This window comes from Protopterus annectens, chromosome 6.part1, assembly GCF_019279795.1.
Source record: "Protopterus annectens isolate FY-2018-M chromosome 6.part1, PAN1.0, whole genome shotgun sequence".
Classification (NCBI taxonomy): Eukaryota; Metazoa; Chordata; order Ceratodontiformes; family Protopteridae; genus Protopterus; species Protopterus annectens.
This window is the reverse complement of record NC_056738.1, coordinates 21,912,677-21,938,724: the sequence shown is the minus strand read 5'-3', so window position 1 is coordinate 21,938,724 and position 26,048 is coordinate 21,912,677. Positions and strand designations below refer to the sequence as shown.

At 39.6% G+C, this 26,048-nt stretch overlaps 1 protein-coding gene across 2 annotated transcripts in view; it reads left to right on the top strand.

Moving 5' to 3' along the window:
* Positions 1-26,048, top strand: part of LOC122805364 (mitogen-activated protein kinase kinase kinase kinase 2-like) — a 1,562,336-nt gene that overhangs the window by 821,535 nt on the left and 714,753 nt on the right. For both annotated transcript variants that reach the window (XM_044075456.1, XM_044075455.1), the window contains exon 13: positions 7,037-7,115. In XM_044075456.1, the coding sequence (XP_043931391.1) occupies positions 7,037-7,115 (79 nt within the window). The remainder of the gene's footprint in view (positions 1-7,036; positions 7,116-26,048) is intronic.

The window sequence follows — 26,048 nt, the reverse complement described above, 5'->3', positions numbered from 1 at the left end:
TTTTCTTTTTCTTTTCTACAGTGTAGAGAGTTTGTCATGGAAAAAGGCTAACCTTACCAAAGGTGTACTGAACAAGTCATATATTAGCTGAGTACCTCCTCAGTATTTCTAAATGTTATATTTATTAAACCACGTGTAAATACAAATACAGAAACACCAACATACAGACATACATACATACAAATAAACATGGACAAACACACACACACACACACACACACACACACACACACACACAGTTTTTTCTTCTTTTAAAGCTGTATTCTACTTATCTTCCTCTACTCAGTCAGCCTCTTCAAAAAGTATAGAAACGTGTTTAAACCTTTACTCCACACAGGGTACTTTCCTTATACTGCTCTGTCTCGATTAGTTCTTGCCGTTCTTCTCTTTCTGCTTAGAGTCAAAAAGAGGTAAGACAAACAAACATTATTCACTGCCTATGTAAGCAATAATACCTAAAAGGGTGGGCATGTGTGGGATAAATAATAGACCAGTCAGTCATTAACACTACAATAGAACTTCTGTTAGATCTTACCAGAAACATATTCCACGGTTTCCACCTCATTTTCTAACTGTTGGAAAATATCATCTGCATGCCTCAGTTTTACTATATAATTGTCCTTATTCGCAGTCCAGCCCATAGGATTCTTTTCCCATTTACACAATCTGTCAACTCCATTGCCTCTCCACTTTTTGCTGGCACTTGGGCCACTACACAGGTGTTTGATGCTGGTACAGTCTTTCTCCAACCCTGGGTCAGCTGTCTTGAAGGAGTCCAAGCTTCCTTTTTCCAGTAGACCCTGGCTGCCTTGTTATAAACTGGTCCATGACACTACTAAATATGCACCAGCAAAAATAAACTTAGAGCAAAACTTTATTCAGAATGTCATTCCTATTTTTGGAACCCTCAGGTCAGTATGTTTTGATAGCAGACACTCCTTTACAAACCTGAATAAAACCAAGTCCTGCCAGAAACCACCACCTGACACAGGCAGATGGATACAGTACAGTAGCAGACAGCCAGCAACATATGACAGACCAACGTACATTTTGGGTGATAAGTCATGATGTAGTTCTTCTAACACACTCACTAGTTTGAGCACGTTGTTATGCAGTTAGTTGAATAATGTTTATTTAAATTACCAAGCATTCCAATTTTATCCCACAAGTTTATATGCCTTAGAGGTAATTTTGAGGAGTTTATGTAAGCTAGGGCAAGATTTACAGGGTGCCTCTGTCCATTAGAGACATAGGTGTTAGACCCAAGGTGTGTGTCTGATTTCCCATCCACTGGTCCAGGTTTCTCTTGAATAAGCTTGGGGAAGAGCTGTACTTTACCCTGATGGGAAGCTTGCTTCAGAGAAGGGAAATGCTCTAAAAGACATACCTCTATCCCCAATATATCCTGTTTGTCAATAGCAAAGTTTAATTCCCTAGATTGAGGAATTATGATGCTGTTTGTTTTGTGAACATGCATAAGGTCCATCAAAGTAGGATCTAAGGATGCCTTGTATGCCAGGCATAGACTGCTTCTCAACAGTCTGTAGGAAACAGATTATAGAGATAGGGCGAGGTGATCTACATAGGACATGCTTATGCCCTGTATTTTTTTTGTGAGGAACTTCTGTGGACATGCTAGCTTTTGCATGTGCCTAATCAGTTACATACTGAAGAAGGCATTGCAGTCAATGATGGCTCTGATGAGGATCGAATACAGTGGAACAATAACTTCCTTGGATCTAGATGCTATGCATTTGCTTATACGTTGAACAATGTAGAATAATTTCCTTACTACCTTAGACATGTGTTGGTCGAAAGCCAGGTTAGTATCTACATGTGTACCCAAGTCCCTAACTATTGGTTGTACTCTTAGGGGTGTCTTATCAATAAGGTAATTACCTAAAGTGGCTGACTTCCCAAATGTACTGTTATGCCTTTCTTGGCTCTAAGCTGTGACTTTGGCACCAGTCACTTATCCATGTTAGTACTTCCTGTAAAATGTTAGTGTATTAGGGGATTCTTTGACTGCTCCTAGTTTGCAATCATCTTCAAACTTGGTCAGCCAGAGATTCTTGATATTGGCCTTGACTTCCAAGAAGGAGAGTCCAAAAAGGAAGCGGATCCAGCAGAGAGCCCTGTGGGACTCCACTTTTGATGTTCTGCCCATCCTAGTGTTTTTGGTCCAGTCTGAGGGCCAGGTGGTTTTCCAGTGTATTATGTAGGGGTTTATGCCTATAGATGTGAGTTTGTTTACAATGCCCGAGTGGGGTATTGTATCAAATGCCTTAGCTAGGTCAAGATAGGCAGTAGGCACTGTTTTGCCCTCACCCCTTGTCTTTGTGACTTTTTAAAAGAAATAAATTCTGTGCACAAGATGAAACAGAACACTTGACGTGAAAACATCACAGAAGGAATATCCACTAAAAATCTCCTTTATTCAAACCAAGTACGGACTACAAATACAAAGTTAAGCAGTGCAGTTTGTCTTTTCAGCTTTCATCCCAACACAAAATTCAGACTTCGTTAGAAATCAAAAAAAAATTCCTTAACTTTGTGCTTAAATACCTTTGAACCTTGGTTACATGACACATTACCTGGCTGCCATCTTCACCATAATCAAATATCAGACTTACTGGTCCAAAGAGTAGCAGACTTCAAGAACAACCATTCTGCACTGACCTATTAAAGAAGTCCACCAAACTGAGTAGGCATGATCTGCTGTTGACTGCACTATACTGGGTTGGATCCAGTGTTTGAAGGCTTCTATGTTCTTATCATCATTTCCAAGATAATTAATTCCATGGTTTTGTGCATGAGACTTGTCAGACTTAAAGGCCTTCAGTTCCCAGGGTCTACTGATGGCCTGCCCTTGTGCAGAGGGATGACTGTTACAGTTTGCCATTTGTGTGGCACAAAGACTGTTTGGATGCTGCTGCTAAACAATGACTTTAGTGGTCCCAAGAGGTCATGTTTCAGACTATTTAGGAGGCATCCTGCGGTATTATTGGTAGCCATCTGTGCACAAGTTTTGGCCTTAGGGAGCACATCTAGGACCTGCTACTTTTCAATAGCTGGGGAGGTTTATGTGATGGTATTTCCTGGGAGGTGGCCTGGGGAAGAGTAGGGGGTAAATGTGGGGTTGAATTCATTGGCCAGCAGTTTCCCTTTATCTTCTGGCTCCATGTAGGTGACTTCATTTACAGTTACTTCTGTACACTGCTGTGTACTGCATTTGAGGTTTCAGATATAACCAACAAAAGCCTTGTGGTTGTCCTGTGCCTGGGAGGCAATATATGTACCTCAGACTTGACTTTCGTAGACTTAAATCTTCCTGTTAGTTTGTTTAGATTGAGGAGTGTTTTTTTTTTAATTATACCGGGCATAGCACATTCTAATCTTGGCTATTATTTTTATTTCTTTTGTGTACAACCTGTTTGTTTGGATTCCACCAGGGTGGTTGTTTTTTGTTAGTTCTGGGCTTTTTTCTTGTAGGCACAGCTGTTTCTATGCATTTATTAACATGATTGTACATGGTTTCCATGAAAAATTCCATATAGACAACTGTGTTCTTAGGGTTTGGGGTGGCTTTTAATTTTGACAGGTTAACACTTGGCAGTTCCTGCCTGTACTTCCTCCCTTATCTCTTTCTGTACAAAAAAAAAAAAGTGTTACTAACTTGTCACTATATCATGTTATATCATGCTATGCTCTCAGAATATGCAGTTGCCACTGTCATGTATGTAACATGTTTTGTATTTTATATTTTCCCATTGCTATTGTTTTTGTCTACTACTGATCTTGACGCTTTTCTCCCTGGGTCTCCGCTGAAAATGGGTGCCTAGCCCAGTCTGCCTCTACCCGGTAAACAAATGTAAATAGAATAAATAAATAAATAGTATGAAGTTTGCATTAGAATAGTTCCTAAATGTTACTGCATTAGCTGACATCGCAGAATTTTTTTTTTAATTTATTACAAAGGAGGCAGCTTTATGGTCTGACCTTACCAGAAAGGATTCAACACTAGGGAAGTTACAGCATTCTCCCATGTTTGTGAGTAAAAGGTTAAGTATAATTGCACCCCTAGTGGGTGTATAGACTGTCTGGTCCAAATTGTGTATGTTTACAAAGTCCAGGAATCTCTGGGCCTGTACATTTAGGGGTAATTTAAGTATCTTAGTTTTTAGTGGGGTAGTTGTAGTTGCCCATGAATGTGCTATAGGAGTTGAATGGTGAGGGCATCCAATAAGTTCAAGTATGCACATACTTTAAAACTATGAAAAGAAATCCCCAGTGCACAAACATCAGAAATACATAAAAAAGAACACTTCCTCTGTTCAGTGCAGTGCAGACATTCTGTAACTGTCTGGCATAATTTTCTTAGAAATGCCAGTAGACTAATTTTTGTCTGAACACTAGTGAATATAGACTTTGATTTGACACAAATATTTTCTAGTGCTCCGTGTATCAGTTATTGGTTTCACTTTCCAAGCACATGACTTTTCTATGCTTTGCATTTACTACAGGAATTTCCACAGCTGTTTCAAAATTCACAGGTACTTTGAAACCTCAGTGTTTTTACAGTTCACTCATTTCAATTACACATTTAAAATGTAATGTGCTACTTTCTTAAATTTGGAAATTCACAATTTTGCCGTGCCTGCTATTTGCCGTGATAATTTCTTTCCTGTATACATGCCTCATACTTGAGGAACATTTTGCTAACCTATTTCTTTCAACAGCTTAGTACATTCATTGTTCATAGTTTGATAAGCACCTTTCCAGCAATTTAAAGGCACAGTTCTTATAAGCAACCTGTCAGCAAAATATCATTTGCCAAAACACACAACGTTTTTTGCCATTATGCCAGTGTTTGACGTTCATATGCTTTTTTTAAGTTAAGTAATTGCACTTGGCTCTCTCTCAAGTTTTACCTTTTGCTTCTTTCTCTCTGTGCCTCTGTTATGGGAAAAGAGATGCTTCACTCTGATTACTATTCAGTTAATAATTCACTTAATGACACAGTTTGAAGTGCACATTTTCTAGACTCAAAATTTCCTCAAAGGGAAAAACAGTAGCCATTCTGTATTAAGTAAATACTCCCTTTCTCTTTCTCAAGGTAGGAAATCAATTTACAATGGGTCTACACTTGCAGGCAATGACACAAGGATTGAACTGTAGTATAGTTTGGCACATTTAGATCAAATCTTGCATATAGAGTAGCCACCAGTGTAATTTTAACAACCACTGTAGACTCTACTTTATATTTCAGGTGTTTTCTTTACAGTGAATAGTTTTACAAAATAGTTTAGTAAGTTGCTCCGCCATTTCCTGTCTAGTAATGTGGCAATTAATATAACTGCCTGCACATCCATTATTTTGAAAGGATTTGTATCTTCCTAATAATTAGCAGTTTATCTTCTGTTATCCGATATTTAGAATCTTCTGTAAATAATGGTTTGAAAAATCTTTGAAAAACAAAAGAAAAATTTCCTTGCACCCTCAACTAGTTCTCACAATTCTGAATCCCAAGTTTGATACACACACCTTTGTTTCTTTCTTAGCCTTGATGTTATTGCTAAATGCCTTTGTGCTTTAGTTGACTTTCCATCAAGGTTATATTTTAATGTTTTTTGTTGTATTTCCTTTTTCTTTCCAGAAATACTTCTATCTCTGAGCTTGTGCCATTTCAATTGCTGTCCCTGAATCCCTTGACCTTGCCTGTTCTGCATCACTCTTAACTGTTCTTGCCACTCTTTTAGGTCAAACCTGTCATAGTTGGGCTTGTTTGAAGCTTCATTCCACTCCTTCAGTCCTCCTTTCCAGCTATATGCAACTACTAGAAGAGTTCTGTCTCTTGAGCACTTGTCCCTTAACAACTCTTCTTGCCACCATCCCTGAAACCATTTCGAGTCACATAATACTGCAGAGGAACCCCCAACGTAGTCTTTTAATCCTTTTTATTAGTTTTATGTCAAGGAATAGTGGAGCATCCTCTGATAGCACAATTGATAAGACCTCCTTATTCTCAAATAAACATGTTCGCTTGACATCATTATCATGTATGTTGCTGAGAAATGTACCACATACCTTAGAAAAGTGTGTCTTTATTTTAGCACTGTGTTCATTTTCATCTTCCAAACCTATCGTATGGTTTAAGCATCAAAGTGTTACTCATTTTTTTGCATTTTAGCATTCTTGGCGCACCTTGTGCGTCAGTCATATGAGGAATAAGATTAAAATCTCCCTGTGTGTTAAAGTAAATAATGTCTTATTACCAGAAGAAACGGCACATTCCTTTTGATATTTGAGAACAATTCATTGATTGAATATACTTATTTAGCCAGTCTAAGATGACAAATTGCCTTACATTTTAGATGTTTTTTCATTAATTTTATTTAAATTCTTTATCTAACTATTTTCTAAAACATGCTTTGTAGTAAACATTTAAAACAAGTGACGTAAACTTGAGTGTTTTATTTGCAGATGAATAATGTAGTGATATCATAGTGTTTTAAGTAAGTTCTATATCATTTAGTGTATTGTCATGTTTTTGTCATCATGGATTTGCCCACCTGAATAATTATCTAAAACAATGAAATTAGATTAAGCATTTGGCCTTTTTTACTTTTATCAAGATGGAAACAGAGAGCTGTGGTATAGTAGTTTATCTGGTATTTGTTAACCTGCTTCAGAATAGTGGGAAAAAAGGAACACTTCACTGCCCTGAGGCTTGGTGTATGTTATTCCCTTGTTGTCCTTTCCAAAATCTCACAGCTTTGTGACCTACATCTCCACCTGCTATCCTTTAGCCTACAGTACATGAAGGCCGTCTGGATTACAGAAGGCTGTATGGCTGTAGAGGGTTTGGTTCTAGAACTGCAATGGAGAACCTGCAGTATGCATTTGCTCTTGCTACTAGTGCACAAATGGATGAGGTAAAGTTGGCAGGAAAAAAAAACACTAAAGCAGTAAGTGGTATACTACACAGTGCAGATTAAATTGTGATGAAAATTATACTCTATTTTTCTTGTTGTAGACATGTGACATGTTCCCAGACAAGATCCATTCCATTGGGAGGCACCCAATTGCTGGGAGGACCAATTCAGAAATTAAATGTAAGTTATTTAGCATGTTTTTGCATGAGTTTTGTAGCCTTGCCACAGAGCATGTCAGTGTTCACGTTTACAGTGTTATTTGGTTGATTTAGGGAGCTTGTTAGTTGTGAGGTAACATTAAATATAATTTTTAAATATACATTAATTAAAGGTATATGTGGAACACACTGATAAGTATTTTTTGCTTGATGGTTTTGTACAATTATTTATATATACTATATTGAGGTGCTTCATTTAATGAAGCTGTATTTCTAATGGGGATAACTTTTGACTTATGCAGATCTTTTCTAGTGTTCTCTGTAATGCATATAAAAGAAAATGCTGTTGATTAAGAGTTGTCCTAATTCTGAAACTTTTCTCATCACCAAAAGTAGCCCTTAATAAGAAGTTGCAAAATTTGCAGAATGCACTAGGTGGGCGATCATGTGTTCTCAGAGGAAATTATGAAGCAACTGTCTAATTATATTATTGTTGTGATATCAAAATCTGATGACATCATTAACCTACAAACCAACAGTTTATGGTAATGAAAGGTACAACAAAACAGTTCTCTAAAGATTGTAAAAAATGTTTTGAGGTTATATTTACGTTTTCTTTTTCTGACAGATTAATAATTTACTCTTACATTTAGATTTGTGCTATAACTCTTCCAAAATGTCTTACTTGGTAACCATTTGAAATGCTGGGACCTGCTTCAGCTAGTCCCATAATATGGAGACTGAATGGCTGAAAAATGGGCTTGCACATATATGAAGTCCAAGATGGGCATTTCTCAGAATATTCCCTTTTCTCCTAAATATAGTGATCTCAAGAGTTGGTATATTTAAGTTTGGGAATGTGTGAAGTGCTTGCTTCCCAAACTGGGAGAAAACAAGTTTAAAGTAGAAGTCTATATTCATTCTTCTCTTGCATTTTTGGTCTTTTTTGTTTTATTTTTCGGTGTGTCAGCACTCTGCGTTATGAGTGCTAAAATTTCAATAGGGTGCCATTTTACTCCTTAATTTTGAGGTTACTTGTACTCTGGATTATTTTTATTACTATGCATCTTTCGTTAGATTTTGTGTTTATGTTCTTTTTAGCATTACATGTTTGTACTTTGGACCTTTTGTGCATTGCATGTTAAGCCGTACATGTGAGCAGTGTACATTAAGCAACACAACTTTTTTACTGTATTTTGAATTAAACTCTTTCTCTGACTTGCCCATTGTATAATGGACCTCTTTGTGAACTATGTCCTGAGCTGCAGTCCTTTATTCAAAAGGCCTTGTCCTTCACCTCTGCCCCTCTTGTGTGTGTGGACAGAATAGGGTAATGGAACAGTACTTCAGACTACCCTCCCCATATGGGGAAACCCATAATTCCAAATCACATGCAAATGATTTGCCCAGAAAAATGTATTAATCCAATAGTAAATGTATTATTACTAACCTTATATCACCTTAAAATTTAAAACCTCCCTCAATAAGCTTTCTAATGCTACACGTTCCAACACAGCTTACAAATGGACGTGAAAGTATGCAGTAAACGATATTTATCTCAGGATTGCTGATCTAACAACACATTCTTGCCTTCTGTTAGATGGGGATGTAATAGAGCAGGAAAAGCTGTGCTGTGTGTCATATATCCGTACATATATATCTGTACATATATACACACACACACACACACACATATATATATATGTGTCTGTGTCTGTGTGTGTGTATATATATATATATATATATATATATATATTTAACACACTCACACACACACACACACAGATATATATATATATATATATATATATATATATATATATATATGTGGGTCTACTTTTGTTTGTCGAAAGCTTGTTCTTTCGAAAAACAAAAGTACGATCTCAATTCTGCAAAAGTGCACTTACACGAACTGGTAACTAAATAAATAAAACACTGCAAAGGCAGTTTTGCAGGGGGGCAAGCGCCCCTACACTCCCCACATTCCCACTACTTTATATGTACTAACTCAGAGATCGCACTACAGTGGGGAAAGAGGTATATTCCCTTATCCCCACTGTAGCGTGCTTATATCCTGCAGTGTTTCTTTTTTTTTTTTATTTACATTACCGGTTAGGGTCAGACTTTTGTTTGTCGAAAAAATGAGCTTTCGACAAACGAATATATATATATATATATATATATATATATATGTATATATATAGATATAGATATATATAGATATAGATATATATACACACACACACGTATATATATATATATATATATATATATATATATATATATATTTATATGTATGTATATATATATATATATATATATATATATATGTATTATTTATATATATATATATAAAGACATATTTATATATATATATATATATATATATATATATATATATATATATATAAAGACATTCATGTCTAATGAGTTAATTTCATGTGATTACAGATGAATGAAATAAAAAAAATAATAATCATGTTTGGATGAAGGGAAATTAACCTTCAGCCATTTCTTACAAGGAATATTCTGTGTGTGTGTGTGTGTGTGTGTGTGTTCATGCCTGCATACATGTGTGAACATATGTATGTACATAATATATAGACACATATAAACATGTATACAAATGGGTGTATATGTGTGTATGTATGTTTGTGAAGATTGATAGGTTCTTAGGAGGTTACTAGGCTAATGGCCTTAGGGTCTTTATGAACTTGGCTGTGTGAAAACCTGAGTACCCTTATTGACCATTGTTAGATGGTCATTGTTAGCAGAGTGATTTTGTGATCAGCACCGACTGCTCCTGTCCCTGATGGATATACATGCTACCCCTGGGGTGAATTTATGGCCACTCATGCAAATATCAAGGTTGTGCTTGAATAGGATCATTGAGGAGCTCTGCTTCACATGGAGTGGGAGCTTATTCCAGAGACCGGCAATCGCTTGAAGGTGTATCTGTCTCTCTAGCATGTTCTGTTAATGTCACATGGTAGGTTGGGATCTCTGGAGTGAGTTATTCTTGTCCCATTTGATTTGGAGATGTGCAGCATTTCCATTAGGGCAGGATCTGAGACTGCCCTGTAGCCCAGGCACAGGTCACCTGTCATCAGCCTGTATGATAAAGAGTACAGTGAAAGGGCTTTCAGTCTTTCCATGTATGTCATGTTTTGGAGGCTCTGGATTTTCTTTTTCGGAATCCTCTGTGGTCACTCCAGTTGCTGCAGGTGTCTTGTGAGGTGCATACAGAAGGGAGCATTGTACTCGATTAGTGGTCTGGTAAGGGTCAAGTACAGCAGAGCTATAACCTCGTTGTGGTCTTAGTTATGAGATGTGCAATGTAGAATACTTTTTTTACCACTACTGACACATGGTGATCAAAGTTTAGATTGCTATCAACCTGCGTTTCCAAGTCTCTCACCACTGAGTTTCGGCTTAGAGGGGTGCTATCTATATCATAATTAGCAGGAGCTACTCCTTTGCCAAAGGGGATAATGAGACTTTTTGTGTGTTAAGTTTTAGTCTGTGAGTTTGGCACCAGTCGTTTGTCTCTGTCAGCCGTTTCTGTAATATATTAACATCATTGGGGGACTCTTATGATTGTACCCAATGTACATTCATCTGCAAACCTGGTAAGCCACAGGTCATCTACCTGTGTCTGGACTTCAGACAGATTCCAAACAGTAGAAGGCCCAGCACAGATCTTTGTGGTTCTCCACTCTAACTGGTTTACTGGTGGAGGTGGACTCCTCAACTTTGACTGTGTGCATTCTACCTGTGAGCCAGTTGGCAACCAATCTAGTAATGTATGTGTTGATCCCAAGATGGGAGAGTTTCTCTATGATACCTGAATATTATGCCTGCATACATGTGTGGCTAAATCAGGATACGCGGTATGTGCTGTTATGCTGTCATCCAGCACTTTGTTGACATTCTCAAAGAAGTCCACTAGATTTAATAAGCAAGATTTATTCTTGACGAAACCAAACTGGGTTGGGTCAAGAGTTTGGGGGACGCCTATGTCTTTGTGGATAAGGTACATGATGATACTTACCATAACCTTTCAGATAAGGCTGGTTAGGCATATGGATCAATAGTTCCCAGGGTCAGTTGATGGGACCCCCTTTGTGCAAGGGGATTACTGTTGCTGTTCTGCAGTCTGCCAGGACAAAGCCAGTTCTTGGGCTGTGGTTAAAGATAATCTATCGCAAAATATGTTACAAGCCTTCCTTTCTCCATAGAGAAAGCATGCATCACCCACACATTTTTAATAACATCATAAAGGGTCAGGCGATGCGCATTTCACGTCTATCCACTAGGGAGGAGGACTACCGCTCAGGATTGGCAGCACTTGAAGAAGGACTTAATGTTAGGGGTTACACCCAAAGTGAGATTGATAGGGTATACCAGAGGATGGACCAGTTAAGGGAGAGTAGAGCGAGACCATACTTCTCAGAGAATATAGAACCAGAAGTACATTTGAGAAATAATGATGCAATACGTCCACTTGGAGTTATTCTACCCTTTGGTGGAGGACTCAGTGTTATCCAAGAGCTAATTAAGAAACATTGGAACATACTAACGGTTGACAATCGAATAGCTAGTATGGTAGGAGACAATCCATCGTTTGTTTATAGCAACATGTGTAGCCTAAAGAGGCTGTTATGTGGTAGCTCCAGCTCAGCAATACAACCCAAGACTGGATTCGAAAGAACCAGTAAGTGTGGCAAATGCATGCAATGCAGATACATTGACGAATCCCATTACTTTAGACACCCTATCACGAATCACCTTTGGACTATTACTTGCAACAGTGACTGTAACACTAGAAATGTTATATATGTAGCTCACTGTGTGCATTGTTTTTCATTCTACGTAGGAAAAACTAATAGGACACTAAAGGAGAGAATACGTGATCACGGTTACTGCTTAAGGAGACAAGAAGATTATAGTGCACTGGCGAAGCACACCTTGAGAGAAGGGGACGAACATAGCTTCTTGTTTCAGGTTTTACAGGTAGTGAGTGGGAGCAATAGGCTTGGGGATATTGTGAACCTCACTGAGCAGGCAGAGCTGAAATGGATTTGCAGGCTGGCTGCTCACAGAGATAAAGGTTTAAATGAAGTACTATCCATAAAGCCGCACCTGAAGGGTAGAGCACTAAGATAGCTAATAATTTTCTGGTCTATATTGGTATACATGTGGGGACGCATATATATGGGTACGTACATGTATACATCGGCTTGTGCTTATGTGCCTACATCCATTAATATATTCGAGCATGTGCATATATATGCACATGATGGATATATCCACACATGAGTGCGCCTATTTATCTTTTCATATATTTTTCTTAGATTTGTATTGCAATACTAGTCTATATTTACATATACATACCAGATTTATATTATACAATATCTTGCATATTATACTCACATATCTTTACACATCTCATTACCATTACAGCATTATTATTTATTGTTTACATTATATTTCATCTATTTTGTTTAGTTGCATTTATTGGTCAATATACAATTCATTTACCTAGTAATTTGAGTTAACATCATTTGGGTCTGCAGTTTTGCAGACAGTGGGGATTATGTATTGAATTTTTCAGACAGAGTTTATCTCAACTTATTATTCTTATACCAGCTTTTTTGCCCATACAATAGTTTTTGTCAGGACACTGCAGCTATTGTTGTTGCTTGAACATATGTTTCCAATTTTTTGAGTGATCTTATAGCACTTACACACTCGGTGTAGCTTTTCTACACTGGCTTATCTGCTGAGTAGTTGTTTTCAACCATATTGATTGATCTGTATATATATTTTGCATATATTTTATTCACTGTTTATGTTTAAGTAATGGTTTTAGTTAAGATTTTATTGGCATTGTCATCTATAGCAATGCATGCTGCACAATTTTATTTATTTGTTTTTACAGTGCCAGTATACTCCGCGTAGCTTATCTACGTGGAGCTATGTATTGAGTAGTTGGTTTCTGTGTTTGACTATACTGATTACAGAGGGGAATGAGTCATATGACTGTTATCTGAGGATTGATTGGGCTAGATTCAGCGTTAGTGTGTATTTAAATCAAGTTTTAATGTATGTTTCTGTTTGTCTGATGAAGCGGGTGGATTACCTGCGAAAGCGCTCACCTTGAAATAAATCTATTTTTATCCAGAGGACTGTGTTTTGGATTACATTCACGTGTGGCTGATACATCCTATTTTTTTAGTGTGTGCAGAACCGAAGGGTTGTATTTCGTATTTGCCCTAACGCTGGGCGTTGGAACGTTAATCCACTTTCGTTGGACTAACAGGTCGTTTGGATTTTTATTCTGTGTGCATATATTGAAGTTATTTGGGCGGATTTTCTTTTTCGCAAGCCTTAATTTGTTTAAGCACCAAGAGACATTGCCGAAACATTTGGTGAGTGGAAACGAACATTGCAAATCCACCATCTACTTACATATTGTGAACTGTAAGTTTGTCTAAGTGCAGACTGTGAGTTTTTTATTTGGAACATCTTGTTATATTCTTACACGTATTCCAGCAACTATTATATATGTGAAAGCAGTCGCTTTGAGTTTATCTAACTTTTTATACGCAGCTCCTGGGGTGTATCTGTTTATATTCAATCTTGGTGCTATTAGGGTGGTTTATACGATACAATTAGAAGGGATGGAAGGAGCTGAGAGTCCGCCCACAGTAGTTGGCAATTCCAATCCATTTGGAACACGACTGTTAAACTTGATGGAAGACAATGGAAATCCATTAGTCAACTTTAATGGCGGTGCACCAGTGAACAATACTGAACTTGCATCAATGGATGAGGCAAAGATTAGAACTATTAAGAGGGACTTAGAAAATGAGCTGTACAAAGTCAAACGCCTACAAGCTCAACGATATCACATGGAGGCTTGTTTGGCTAAAGGCATAGTACCGAGGGGCCTACGTATCCTCAATATGCCAACGTATGGCAGCCTGTATCCAGTATTACTCCATAAATGGCAACAAATTAACTTGAATGCCAGTCGGGCATATATGCACTTGTTAATTGAGTTCTTTTCACCGATAGAGGCAGAATGTAAAACTAACATACTAAACCATCAAGAACGTTTGACCACAGCAATGGGGGATAGTCCCAGTGAGATCTACATGCATGATTTGCTTGACCGCATTGGCCGATATGAAACCAATTTGCTTAACATTAAGCGGAATAAGCTGAGTCGGGACATGAGAGACTTTGCCGATCACCATGTCTTTGTCTGGCCTCGCACGGCACCGGTGAGAAGAGACTCCCACACTGCAGGGAGGATGCAAGAAGCTCCATCAACTAGAGAACAGATGGTCAGAGACAGAAATGACATTAAGAAACCATCAAATATCGTAACCTCAGGAATCAAATTTACTACTCAACCCATTTTGGGCGAATGTCCTGAATCTGCCAACCATGCTAATATTAATATTACAATTCCATCTAATACCAATGGTAATCCATCGGAGACAGCAGAGGTTATTGCATCTCCAGTTGAAAGCAATAGTTCTTCCCTATACACCACGCCTAACGAAGAACCAGGAGAGGTTGCACCATCTATGGGCAATCCAGGTACTTCAGATACTGTCTCCACTCTAGCTGGAGTTGTTAGAAGGAAAATCCAGCTCGAGAGAGTTGAAACACACAACCCAATGGATACCCCTTTTCCGATAAAACTGAACAGAAAGAGACCCATGGAGAACGACTATGCCAGAGGGGCGAAGAGGAAAGAAGCTCACATGGGGCAGCAACAGACACTACAGAACTTCTGGGGCTAAGTTCCCTAGTGCATAACATCTCCACATATACTCTGTCTATACATGAAATGGAGGTTCTTAATAAAGGGCCATCCTTCATTCCTACCACGAAGGTTGATATTAGTCAGTTTGTCTTAGCATTAAGATTGTTTGCTAGGAACATATGTCTTAAGTTACTATTTCATGATAATCAGGGCAATTCTGTTGTACCCGTCAAGAAGAGAAGTACTTATACACCTCCTGTCAACAGTAATGTTGATATATTTATTCAAGCTGTTGAGAAGGATCTGTATAACAGTAATAACCTACAATATTTTGATATAGATAGTAATCTTACTAAGCCTCAGGTTGAGGCCTTACACAATCTAAGGAATAATAATAACATCACTATTAGGCCCGCCGATAAAGGGGGCCCTATTGTAGTCTTAGATACTGAATACTATCATTCAACTATGACTAGTATGCTCACTAATGATTCCTATCAGCCCATTTCGACAGAATGTGTATATGCTATGAAGGAGAGTATCGATAGAACCCTCTTGGAGTGCAAACAGGTAGGAAGTCTGACTGATGAGGTTTATCAGTTCATGAAAGTAGAGTTTCCCTTAATACCTACCATTTCAGGGCTTCCGAAGATACACAAATGCCTCTATGAGCCTGAGTTTAGGCCCATAGTGGCAGGTTCAGGTTGGCTCACCGAACCAATTTCCATATTCTTAGATCAGGAATTAAAACATCTTGTCAATTTGTCTGACTGTATTTTACGTGATACGGAACAGTTTTTAAGGGAGCTATACATTGCTTCGAGAGCCCTAGATTCTGAAGAGGTAAACAATATGATCTTGGTCACTATGGACGTGAATTCTTTGTTTACCTGTATACCAAATGGAGAGGGCATACATTTTCTGAAGTCATATTTAATTAAATATTCTAACTTCTCTGATATTAAAATTGATCTGCTATTACTATTAATGGAGATAATCCTTGAGAATAATGTTTTCTTATATAGTGGAACATGCTATAAGCAGGTCAAGGGGGTCGCCATGGGCACTAGCTGTGCTAACAGCTATGCCAATTTGGTCATGGCGACCTTTGAGGAAACCAACATCAAATTAGATCCACGTATCTATTTCTACAAGAGGTTTGTGGATGACCTCTTCTTTCTCTGGAAAGGAACTATGAGGGAACTCCTTGATTTCTATCATGAACTCAATAAGAAGAGCAGTTTTTTAAAGTTTACCATTAATCCGTCCTCCGTGAAGGTGGATTTTCTAGATGTCACAGTCTTTAAGGCAGATGGGAGAATCAATACTAAAACCTATCGCAAAATATGTTACAAGCCTTCCTTTCTCCATAGAGAAAGCATGCACCACCCACACATTTTTAACAACATCATAAAGGGTCAGGCGATGCGCATTTCACGTCTATCCACTAGGGAGGAGGACTACCGCTCAGGATTGGCAACACTTGAAAAAGGACTTAATGTGAGGGGTTATACCCAAAGTGAGATTGATAGGGTATACCAGAGGATGGATCAGTTAAGGGAGAGTAGAGCGAGACCATACTTCTCAGAGAATATAGAACCAGAAAGACATCTGAGAAATAATGATGCAATACGTCCACTTGGAGTCATTCTACCCTTTGGTGGAGGACTCAGTGTTATCCAAGAGCTAATTAAGAAACATTGGAATATACTAACGGTTGACAACCGAATAGCTAATATGGTAGGAGATAATCCATCGTTTGTTTATAGCAACATGTGTAGCCTAAAGAGGCTGTTATGTGGTAGCTCCAGCCCAGCAGTACAACCTAAAACTGGATTTGAAAGAACCAGTAAGTGTGGCAAATGCATGCAATGCAGATACATTGACGAATCCCATTACTTTAGACACCCTATCACGAATCACCTCTGGACTATTACTTGCAACAGTGACTGTAACACCAGAAATGTTATATATGTAGCTCACTGTGTGCATTGTTTTTCATTCTACGTAGGAAAAACTAATAGGACACTAAAGGAGAGAATACGTGATCACGGTTACTGCTTAAGGAGACAAGAAGATTATAGTGCACTGGCGAAGCACACCTTGAGAGAAGGGGACGAACATAGCTTCTTGTTTCAGGTTTTACAGGTAGTGAGTGAGAGCAATAGACTTGGGGACATTGTGAACCTCACTGAGCAGGCAGAGCTGAAATGGATCTGCAGGCTGGCTGCTCACAGAGATAAAGGTTTAAATGAAGTACTATCCATAAAGCCGCACCTGAAGGGTAGAGCACTAAGATAGCTAATAATTTTCTGGTCTATATTGGTATACATGTGGGGACGCATATATATGGGTACGTATGTATATACACCGGCTTGTGTTTATGTGCCCACACCTATTAATATATTCGAGTATGTGCATATATATGTACATGATGGACGTATCCACACATGTGTGCACATATTTATCTTATTTCATTTTTTCTTATTCTTTCTTAGATTTGTATTGCAATAATTAGTCTATATCTACATATACACACTAGAGTTATATTATACAATATCTTGCATATTATACTCACATATCTTTACACATCTCATTACCATTACAGCATTATTATTTATTGTTTACATTATATTTCATATATTTTGTTTAGTTGCATTTATTGGTCAATATCCAATTCATCTACCTAGTAATTTGAGCTAACATCGTTTGGGTCTGCATTTTTGCAGACAGTGGGGATTATGTATTGTATTTTTTAGATAGAGTTTATCTCGATGCATTATTCTTATATCAGCTTCTTTGCTCACACAACAGTTTTGTTAGGACACTGCAGCCATTGTTGTTGCTGGAACACATGTTATTTTTTGAGTGATTCTTTAGCACCTGCACATTTGGTGTAGTTTTTCTACACTGGTTTATCTTCTGAGTATTTGTTTTAACCATATTGATTGATTTGTATATATATTCTGTATATATTTTATTCACTGTTTATGTTCCATTAATAGTTTTAGTTAAGGTTTTATTGGCATTGCCATTTATAGCAATACATGTTGCACATTTTATTTATTTGTTTCTACAATGCCAGCGTAGTCCGCGTAGATTATATACGTGGAGCTATGTATTGAGTAGTTGGTTTTTGTGTCTGACTATACTGATTACAGAGGGGAATGAGTCATATGACTGTTATCTGAGGATTGATTGGGCTAGACTTAGCGTTAGCGTGTATTTAAATCAAGTTTTAATGTATGTTTCTGTTTGTCTGATGAAGCGGGTGGATCACCTGCGAAAGCGCTTACCTTGAAATAAACCTATTTTTATTCAGAGGACTGTGCTTTGGATTATATTCACGTGTGGCTGATACATCCTATTTTTCAGTGTGTGCAGAACCGAAGGGTTGTATTCCGCATTTGCCCTAACGCTGGGCGTTGGAACGTTTATCCATTTTGGTTGGACCAACAGGTCGTTTGGATTTTTATTCCGTGTGCATGTATTGAAGTTATTTGGGCGGATTTCCTTTTCGCCAGCCTTAATTGGTTTAAGCACCAAGAGATACTGCCGAAACATTTGGTGAGTGGAAACGAACATTGCAAATCTACCATCTACTCACATGTTGTGAACTGCAAGTTTGTCTAAGTGCAGACTGTGAGTTTTTTATTTGGAACTTCTTGTTATATTCTTACACGTATTCCAGCAACTATTATATATGTGAAAGCAGTCGCTTTGAGTTTATCTAACTTTTTATACGCAGCTCCTGGGGTGTATCTGTTTATATATATATATATATATATATATATATATATATATATATATATGTGGGTCTACTTTTGTTTGTCGAAAGCTTGTTCTTTCGAAAAACAAAAGTACGATCTCAATTCTGCAAAAGTGCACTTACACGAACTGGTAACTAAATAAATAAAACACTGCAAAGGCAGTTTTGCAGGGGGGCAAGCGCCCCTACACTCCCCACATTCCCACTACTTTATATGTACTAACTCAGAGATCGCACTACAGTGGGGAAAGAGGTATATTCCCTTATCCCCACTGTAGCGTGCTTATATCCTGCAGTGTTTCTTTTTTTTTTTTTATTTACATTACCGGTTAGGGTCAGACTTTTGTTTGTCGAAAAAATGAGCTTTCGACAAAATATATATATATATATATATATATATATATATATATATATATATATATATATGTATATATATATAGATATAGATATATATACACACACACACACGTATATATATATATATATATATATATATATATATATATATATATATATATATATATGTATTATATATATATATATATATATATATATATATATATATATATGTATTATTTATATATATATATATATATATAAAGACATATTTATATATATATATATATATATATATATATATATATATATATATATATAAAGACATTCATGTCTAATGAGTTAATTTCATGTGATTACAGATGAATGAAATAAAAAAAATAATAATCATGTTTGGATGAAGGGAAATTAACCTTCAGTCATTTCTTACAAGGAATATTCTGTGTGTGTGTGTGTGTGTGTGTTCATGCCTGCATACATGTGTGAACATATGTATGTACATAATATATAGACACATATAAACATGTATACAAATGGGTGTATATGTGTGTATGTATGTTTGTGAAGATTGATAGGTTCTTAGGAGGTTACTAGGCTAATGGCCTTAGGGTCTTTATGAACTTGGCTGTGTGAAAACCTGAGTACCCTTATTGACCATTGTTAGATGGTCATTGTTAGCAGAGTGATTTTGTGATCAGCACCGACTGCTCCTGTCCCTGAGGGATATACATGCTACCCCTGGGGTGAATTTATGGCCACTCATGCAAATATCAAGGTTGTGCTTGAATAGGATCATTGAGGAGCTCTGCTTCACATGGAGTGGGAGCTTATTCCAGAGACCGGCAATCGCTTGAAGGTGTATCTGTCTCTCTAGCATGTTCTGTTAATGTCACATGGTAGGTTGGGATCTCTGGAGTGAGTTATTCTTGTCCCATTTGATTTGGAGATGTGCAGCATTTCCATTAGGGCAGGATCTGAGACTGCCCTGTAGCCCAGGCACAGGTCACCTGTCATCAGCCTGTATGATAATGAGTACAGTGAAAGGGCTTTCAGTCTTTCCATGTATGTCATGTTTTGGAGGCTCTGGATTTTCTTTTTCGGAATCCTCTGTGGTCACTCCAGTTGCTGCAGGTGTCTTGTGAGGTGCATACAGAAGGGAGCATTGTACTCGATTAGTGGTCTGGTAAGGGTCAAGTACAGCAGAGCTATAACCTCGTTGTGGTCTTAGTTATGAGATGTGCAATGTAGAATACTTTTTTTACCACTACTGACACATGGTGATCAAAGTTTAGATTGCTATCAACCTGCGTTTCCAAGTCTCTCACCACTGAGTTTCGGCTTAGAGGGGTGCTATCTATATCATAATTAGCAGGGGCTACTCCTTTGCCAAAGGGGATAATGAGACTTTTTGTGTGTTAAGTTTTAGTCTGTGAGTTTGGCACCGGTCGTTTGTCTCTGTCAGCCGTTTCTGTAATATATTAACATCATTGGGGGACTCTTATGATTGTACCCAATGTACATTCATCTGCAAACCTGGTAAGCCACAGGTCATCTACCTGTGTCTGGACTTCAGACAGATTCCAAACAGTAGAAGGCCCAGCACAGATCTTTGTGGTTCTCCACTCTAACTGGTTTACTGGTGGAGGTGGACTCCTCAACTTTGACTGTGTGCATTCTACCTGTGAGCCAGTTGGCAACCAATCTAGTAATGTATGTGTTGATCCCAAGATGGGAGAGTTTCTCTATGATACCTGAATATTATGCCTGCATACATGTGTGGCTAAATCAGGATACGCGGTATGTGCTGTTATGCTGTCATCCAGCACTTTGTTGACATTCTCAAAGAAGTCCACTAGATTTAATAAGCAAGATTTATTCTTGACGAAACCAAACTGGGTTGGGTCAAGAGTTTGGGGGACGCCTATGTCTTTGTGGATAAGGTACATGATGATACTTACCATAACCTTTCAGATAAGGCTGGTTAGGCATATGGATCAATAGTTCCCAGGGTCAGTTGATGGGACCCCCTTTGTGCAAGGGGATTACTGTTGCTGTTCTGCAGTCTGCCAGGACAAAGCCAGTTCTTGGGCTGTGGTTAAAGAGAGCGCAGAGTGGTTCTGCTAGGTCTTGTTTTAGATTGTTTAGTAAGCAGCATGGGAATTTATTTGCTCCCATAGAGTGCTTGTATGACCTATTCTTTGGAGGTACTCGGTAGAGGACTGTTGTTAGGAATGATTTGGGATATGTCTAGTGGCGACAAAGGGGTGAAGTTGTTACCAAAGCTGTTGGCTAGCAGGTTGGCAATTTCCTCTGGTTCAGTGTGAGTGGTACTGTCCACTGTAAGTTCAGCACACAGCTGGGCATTCTCTTTTAAGTTTTGGACTTAGCTAAAGAATTTGTTAGGATTGTCTTTAGTTAGGTTCATAGGTTCATACTAGGCTATCTGCCCTAGGGCATTTATAAGCCTAGCCAGAGTGTGTGTGGCTTTCACCACCCCTTAGGATGAGAATACTATACCCATTAGTTTGCTGTGCCTCTGTCCAGCAGTGATACAGAGATGATTCCCGGGGTAAACCTACGATCACCCATCCACTCGTCAAGATTTCTCTTGAACAGAGTCAGTGAGGGGCTCTGCCTCACATGGACTGGGATTCTGTTCCATAGTGTAGGGAGTCTCTGGGTGATGAATCTGTCCCTCCAGCACGTCCTATTTATATCCGTGTTGAGGTTTAAGTCTCTTGCTCTCGTGGCTCTGGTGGATTTGGATTTTTGAGGTGGAGCATGTCCATTAATTCCAGGTTGGACATGGCCTTGTATGTCAGGCACAGATCACCTCTGAGCAGACGGTATGCGACTGAATAGAGCTGGAGTTTCTTCAGTCGGGCATCGTATGACATATGTTTGAGCCCCTTTATCCTTTTGGTGAGGAACTTTGGGGTCTTTCCAACTGCTGCAGGTGTCGGGTAAGGTACATTCAATGGGGCGTTGTACTCAATCATTGGTCTGATAAGTGAAGAGTACAGGGGTACAATGACCTCTCCTGATCTGGATGTGAATCCCTTCATGATCAGGTGGGCAATGTAGAAGGTCTTCCTAACCACTTTGGCAATGTGAGTGTCAAAAGAGAGGTTACTGTCAACTTGGGTCCCCAGGTCCCTGATAACTTCTTCCGTGTTTAATGGATTACCACCTATGTAGTAATTAGGGGTTACCTTGTTTTTCCCAAAGGGTATGACTATACATTTTTGGCATTTAGCTTAAGGCCATGGCTCTGGCACCAGTTATCCATTTCTATGAGACCTTTCTGGAGGATGTCTGTGTCTGATGGAGTGTCAATTATGGTGCCCAGTTTGCAGTCATCTGCAAATTTTGTCAGCCACAATCCCCCTATGTTTGCCTGCACTTCAGAAAAATAAATGCAGAACAAGAGGGGCCCAGGACTGAGCCCTGTGGGACATCGCCCGTGACCAGCTTAGAGTCTGACATGGCACCAGCAACTCTAACCCTGTGTGTTCTGTCCTTGAGCCAGTTTGCAACCCATCTTGTGACATATGGGTTTACATCTAAGCTGGTGAGCTTTTCTATGATGCCCGAGTGGGGTATTGTGTTGAACGCTTTTGCTAGGTCAAGGTAGGCTGTGTGAACTGCCTTACCCTCATCAATGGCCTTAGTGACTGTTTCAAAAAAGTCGACCAAGTTCAAGAGGCAGGATCTGCCCTTGACAAAGCCAAATTGGGTAGCATCCAGTGTCTGTAGGTCCCCAATGTCTTTATTTATGAGTTCCATTATGATCCTCTCCATAGCTTTGCAGACAAGGCTCGTCAAGCTTATGGGGGGATAATTTCCAGGGTCCGTAGAAGCACCGCCTTTGTGGAGTGGGACCACAGTTGCCGACGCCATTCTTTGGAGTACGTATCCTGTAGTAAGGCTAAGATTAAACAGCAGCCTTATGTGTGGGTTTAGTTCCTCATTGAGTTCGTGTAGCACACAGCCGGGGACACCGTCCGGTCCCATTGATGCTGTGTTTTTTGCTTTAGAGAGAGCAGCTCTCACCTGGGCATCTGAGATGTTTGGGAGGCTAGACTCTGGTGGGATAGATATTTCTCCTTTGGGGAGGAGGGAGAAATTTGCACTGAACCTGTCTGCCAGTATGTTGGCAATGTCTGTGGGTTCAGTGATTTTTTTTATCATTTTGGACTAATTCTGAGCATATCTGGGAGGGAGTTTCCACCCAGGTTTCTAACATAGCTAAAGAAGGCTTTATGATTGTCTTTTGTGTCATTAGCAATTTTTCTCTCAAAGTTGGCCTTGGATGATTTTATGAGTGATCGTAGTTTTTTGCTAGTATTGATCAGAGATACCTTCCCTTTTAGGGATTTTGCTCTGTCATGTAGTAGCTTTCTCCTCTTGTTGTAGAGTTTGTTTATGGCTGGAGTCCACCAGACCGGGCGCCTGCCTTTGGTGGAAAGGGTCTTGATTTTATTAGGGATTGCTTGATCCATACATTCCTGGAGGTGCTCGTAGAAGGCATTTGTAAGGGTTTCAGCAGCGTGGGTTGTGGTTTCCACTGGCTCGGGGCCCTTGAAGGATACCACTCCAGTCTTAAGAAGTGTGAAGTTTGCTTTTGAGAAGTTCTTCACTGTGGTATTTTTGCTGGGGTGGGGCGGGATGTGGATCTCCAGTGAGATTAATTTATGGTCTGATCTCACCAATGAGGGATATACTTCCGGTGTGGAGCATTTTGTCCCCATGTTTGTGATGATCAGGTCTAGTATATTTTCTCCTCTTGTGAGAATGGTGACTAGTTGTTCCATAGCATTTGAGTTTATGAACTCAAGGAACCTTTGGGCTAGGGTGTTGGGGCTTGAGTAATGTTCCCAGTCTATGTTTGGGTAGTTGAAGTCACCCAATATGATGGTGTTTGGAGAGACATTCATACTCTCCATTGTCTTCAAGAAGGCTGTGTGGGTTTCCTGAGTTTGAGAAGGTGGTCTGTAGCATGTTACAAACTGTAGGGCAGTTTTACCTATGGTTAATTGCACCTGGATGGTCTCCGATGCTTTGTGCGTTGCCACTAACCTGCAGGTGTGGGTATCCTTTATGAATATGGATACTCCCCCTCCTTTTGTGGTTCGGTCCGGATTTTGGGGCCGGAACGCATGATATGAGGTATAACCTGATAGTGCTGGGGTGCTCTCAGGAGCCTTGAACCAGGTTTCAGTCACAGCACAGACATCGATGTTCTCCATACTGAGGAGGGCTTCGAGGGCATGCATCTTGAGGTTTAGACTTCTGGCATTGAGCAGTATTACCCTTAGTTTTTCTCCATTTTTGTTTTCTAGGGCGGTAGGTTTATCATTTGAGCCTTGCCTAAAAAAGGGAATATGGGGGTGGCAAGAGCCTTTGCCAATATCCGAAGCCCAGGGTGACAGGTGCAAGCCGCCCTCAAGCAGCGTGGCTTGTCAAGCATGTCATCCCAGGCAGACAGACATTGGATCCCCTTAGAATGACACCAGTAATTAAGCCAATTATTAAAGCTGATCATTTTGTCTCTGTATTGTGGCATCATTCTTAGTGAGGGTAGGATACTGCTCAGGGTCAGGGTCATACCGGCCTGGGCTACATAATCTGAGAGCTCCTCTATGTCTCTTTTCATGTAGTCCAGGGAGGTACGTCTCAGGTCGTTCACACCGGCATGGACAATGACTGAGTCATACTTGTACTTGCTGTGGAGTGACCTAAGTGCTTGTGTTATGTGACGGATTCTAACGCCTGACAGGCAGCTTACTGTAATCTTTTCCTTGTTCAGTCTGGTGAGTGGGACGTCAGTGTGTCTGACTATGGAGTCACCTATAACAAGTGTGTCTGGCATTGTGTTTGGCCTTAAGGGCTGTGACTGTTTAGCACACTGACTTTGAGAACTATGTGTTGCATGTCTTATGTCTTGAGGTGGCAGTTGCTTGGGTGTCTGCTTTGGAGGCCTCTGTAGTTTTGGTAGATTTTTGATCAGTGCCTCCGAGTATGTCTTTGTGTGTTTATGTGTTTGTTTTGCAGTTGTGATAGTTCTATGTGAAACTGGGTTTGTGGTGTGCGTGGTTTCCTTCTCCTCCTGTCTGGTCTTGCCAGTCCTGAGTTGAGAGAGCTCAGCCTCCAGTTTGGCTATTTGCTAATGCTAATTTAGACTCATTGCTAGCCTTATCGGACTTAACATATCTGATTTGCTTGTTCAAGCTGTGGAGGGTATTCTTCCTCTGTTGAGTAAGTTCCCTCTTGTTCTTAGATGTTAGTTTTTCTTTTGTTGTATAACTTATTCATACTTACAGTCCACCAGGGTGGCTTGTTTTTTTCGGAAAAACCTGGATGTCCTTCAAGGATGCATCTGCAGTCATCACATATGGGTTGTCCTGCCTCAGGCAGCCCTTCGGTCGGCCGGATTCCAAAGTCTGGGTCCAGCGTCGGCTGATGTCACCCTTTCCCCGACGTCAGAGTGCCTGGGGTATAAAAGCGTCAGCCGACGCCATCTTCCCCAGTCTTTCTTGCCGCGTGGTGCCCGAAGCAGAAGCAGTTCGCAAGTGCCGGTCGGCCAGCTCCTGTAATTCAGCTACCGAAGACTTCAAAAGCTAAGTACCCCGTTGGGGACTCTTTCTTGCCTCAGCCGATGTCAGATAAAGTTAATAATTGCTTAACTTGTGGGAAACAAATACCTCATAAGGATTTCCACTCTTACTGCCTCCCCTGCCTAGGCCCAGACCACGACGTCTCGGCCTGTTCAGCCTGTGCTTCCTTCAACCGACGCACTCTTAGACGTCGGGCGGAGTTCACAGAGGAATTTTTTGGGGCTAGTTTTTCATACAATATGCCGTCGGAGACTCTGACTTCTCATTTAACAAAGAAACGGAAGGACAAGGACCGACACACGTGGGCCGCGGTTTCGGCTGAAACCACGGCCAGGCCTACCGTGAGTGTCTCGGTCTCGGCTGAAACCGAGTCCTTGGTACTCCCGACCCCCGAAACCGCTCAACCGACAACCTCGGCCCCGGAGGCCCCTGCTGAGTCGGTTATTGAATTTC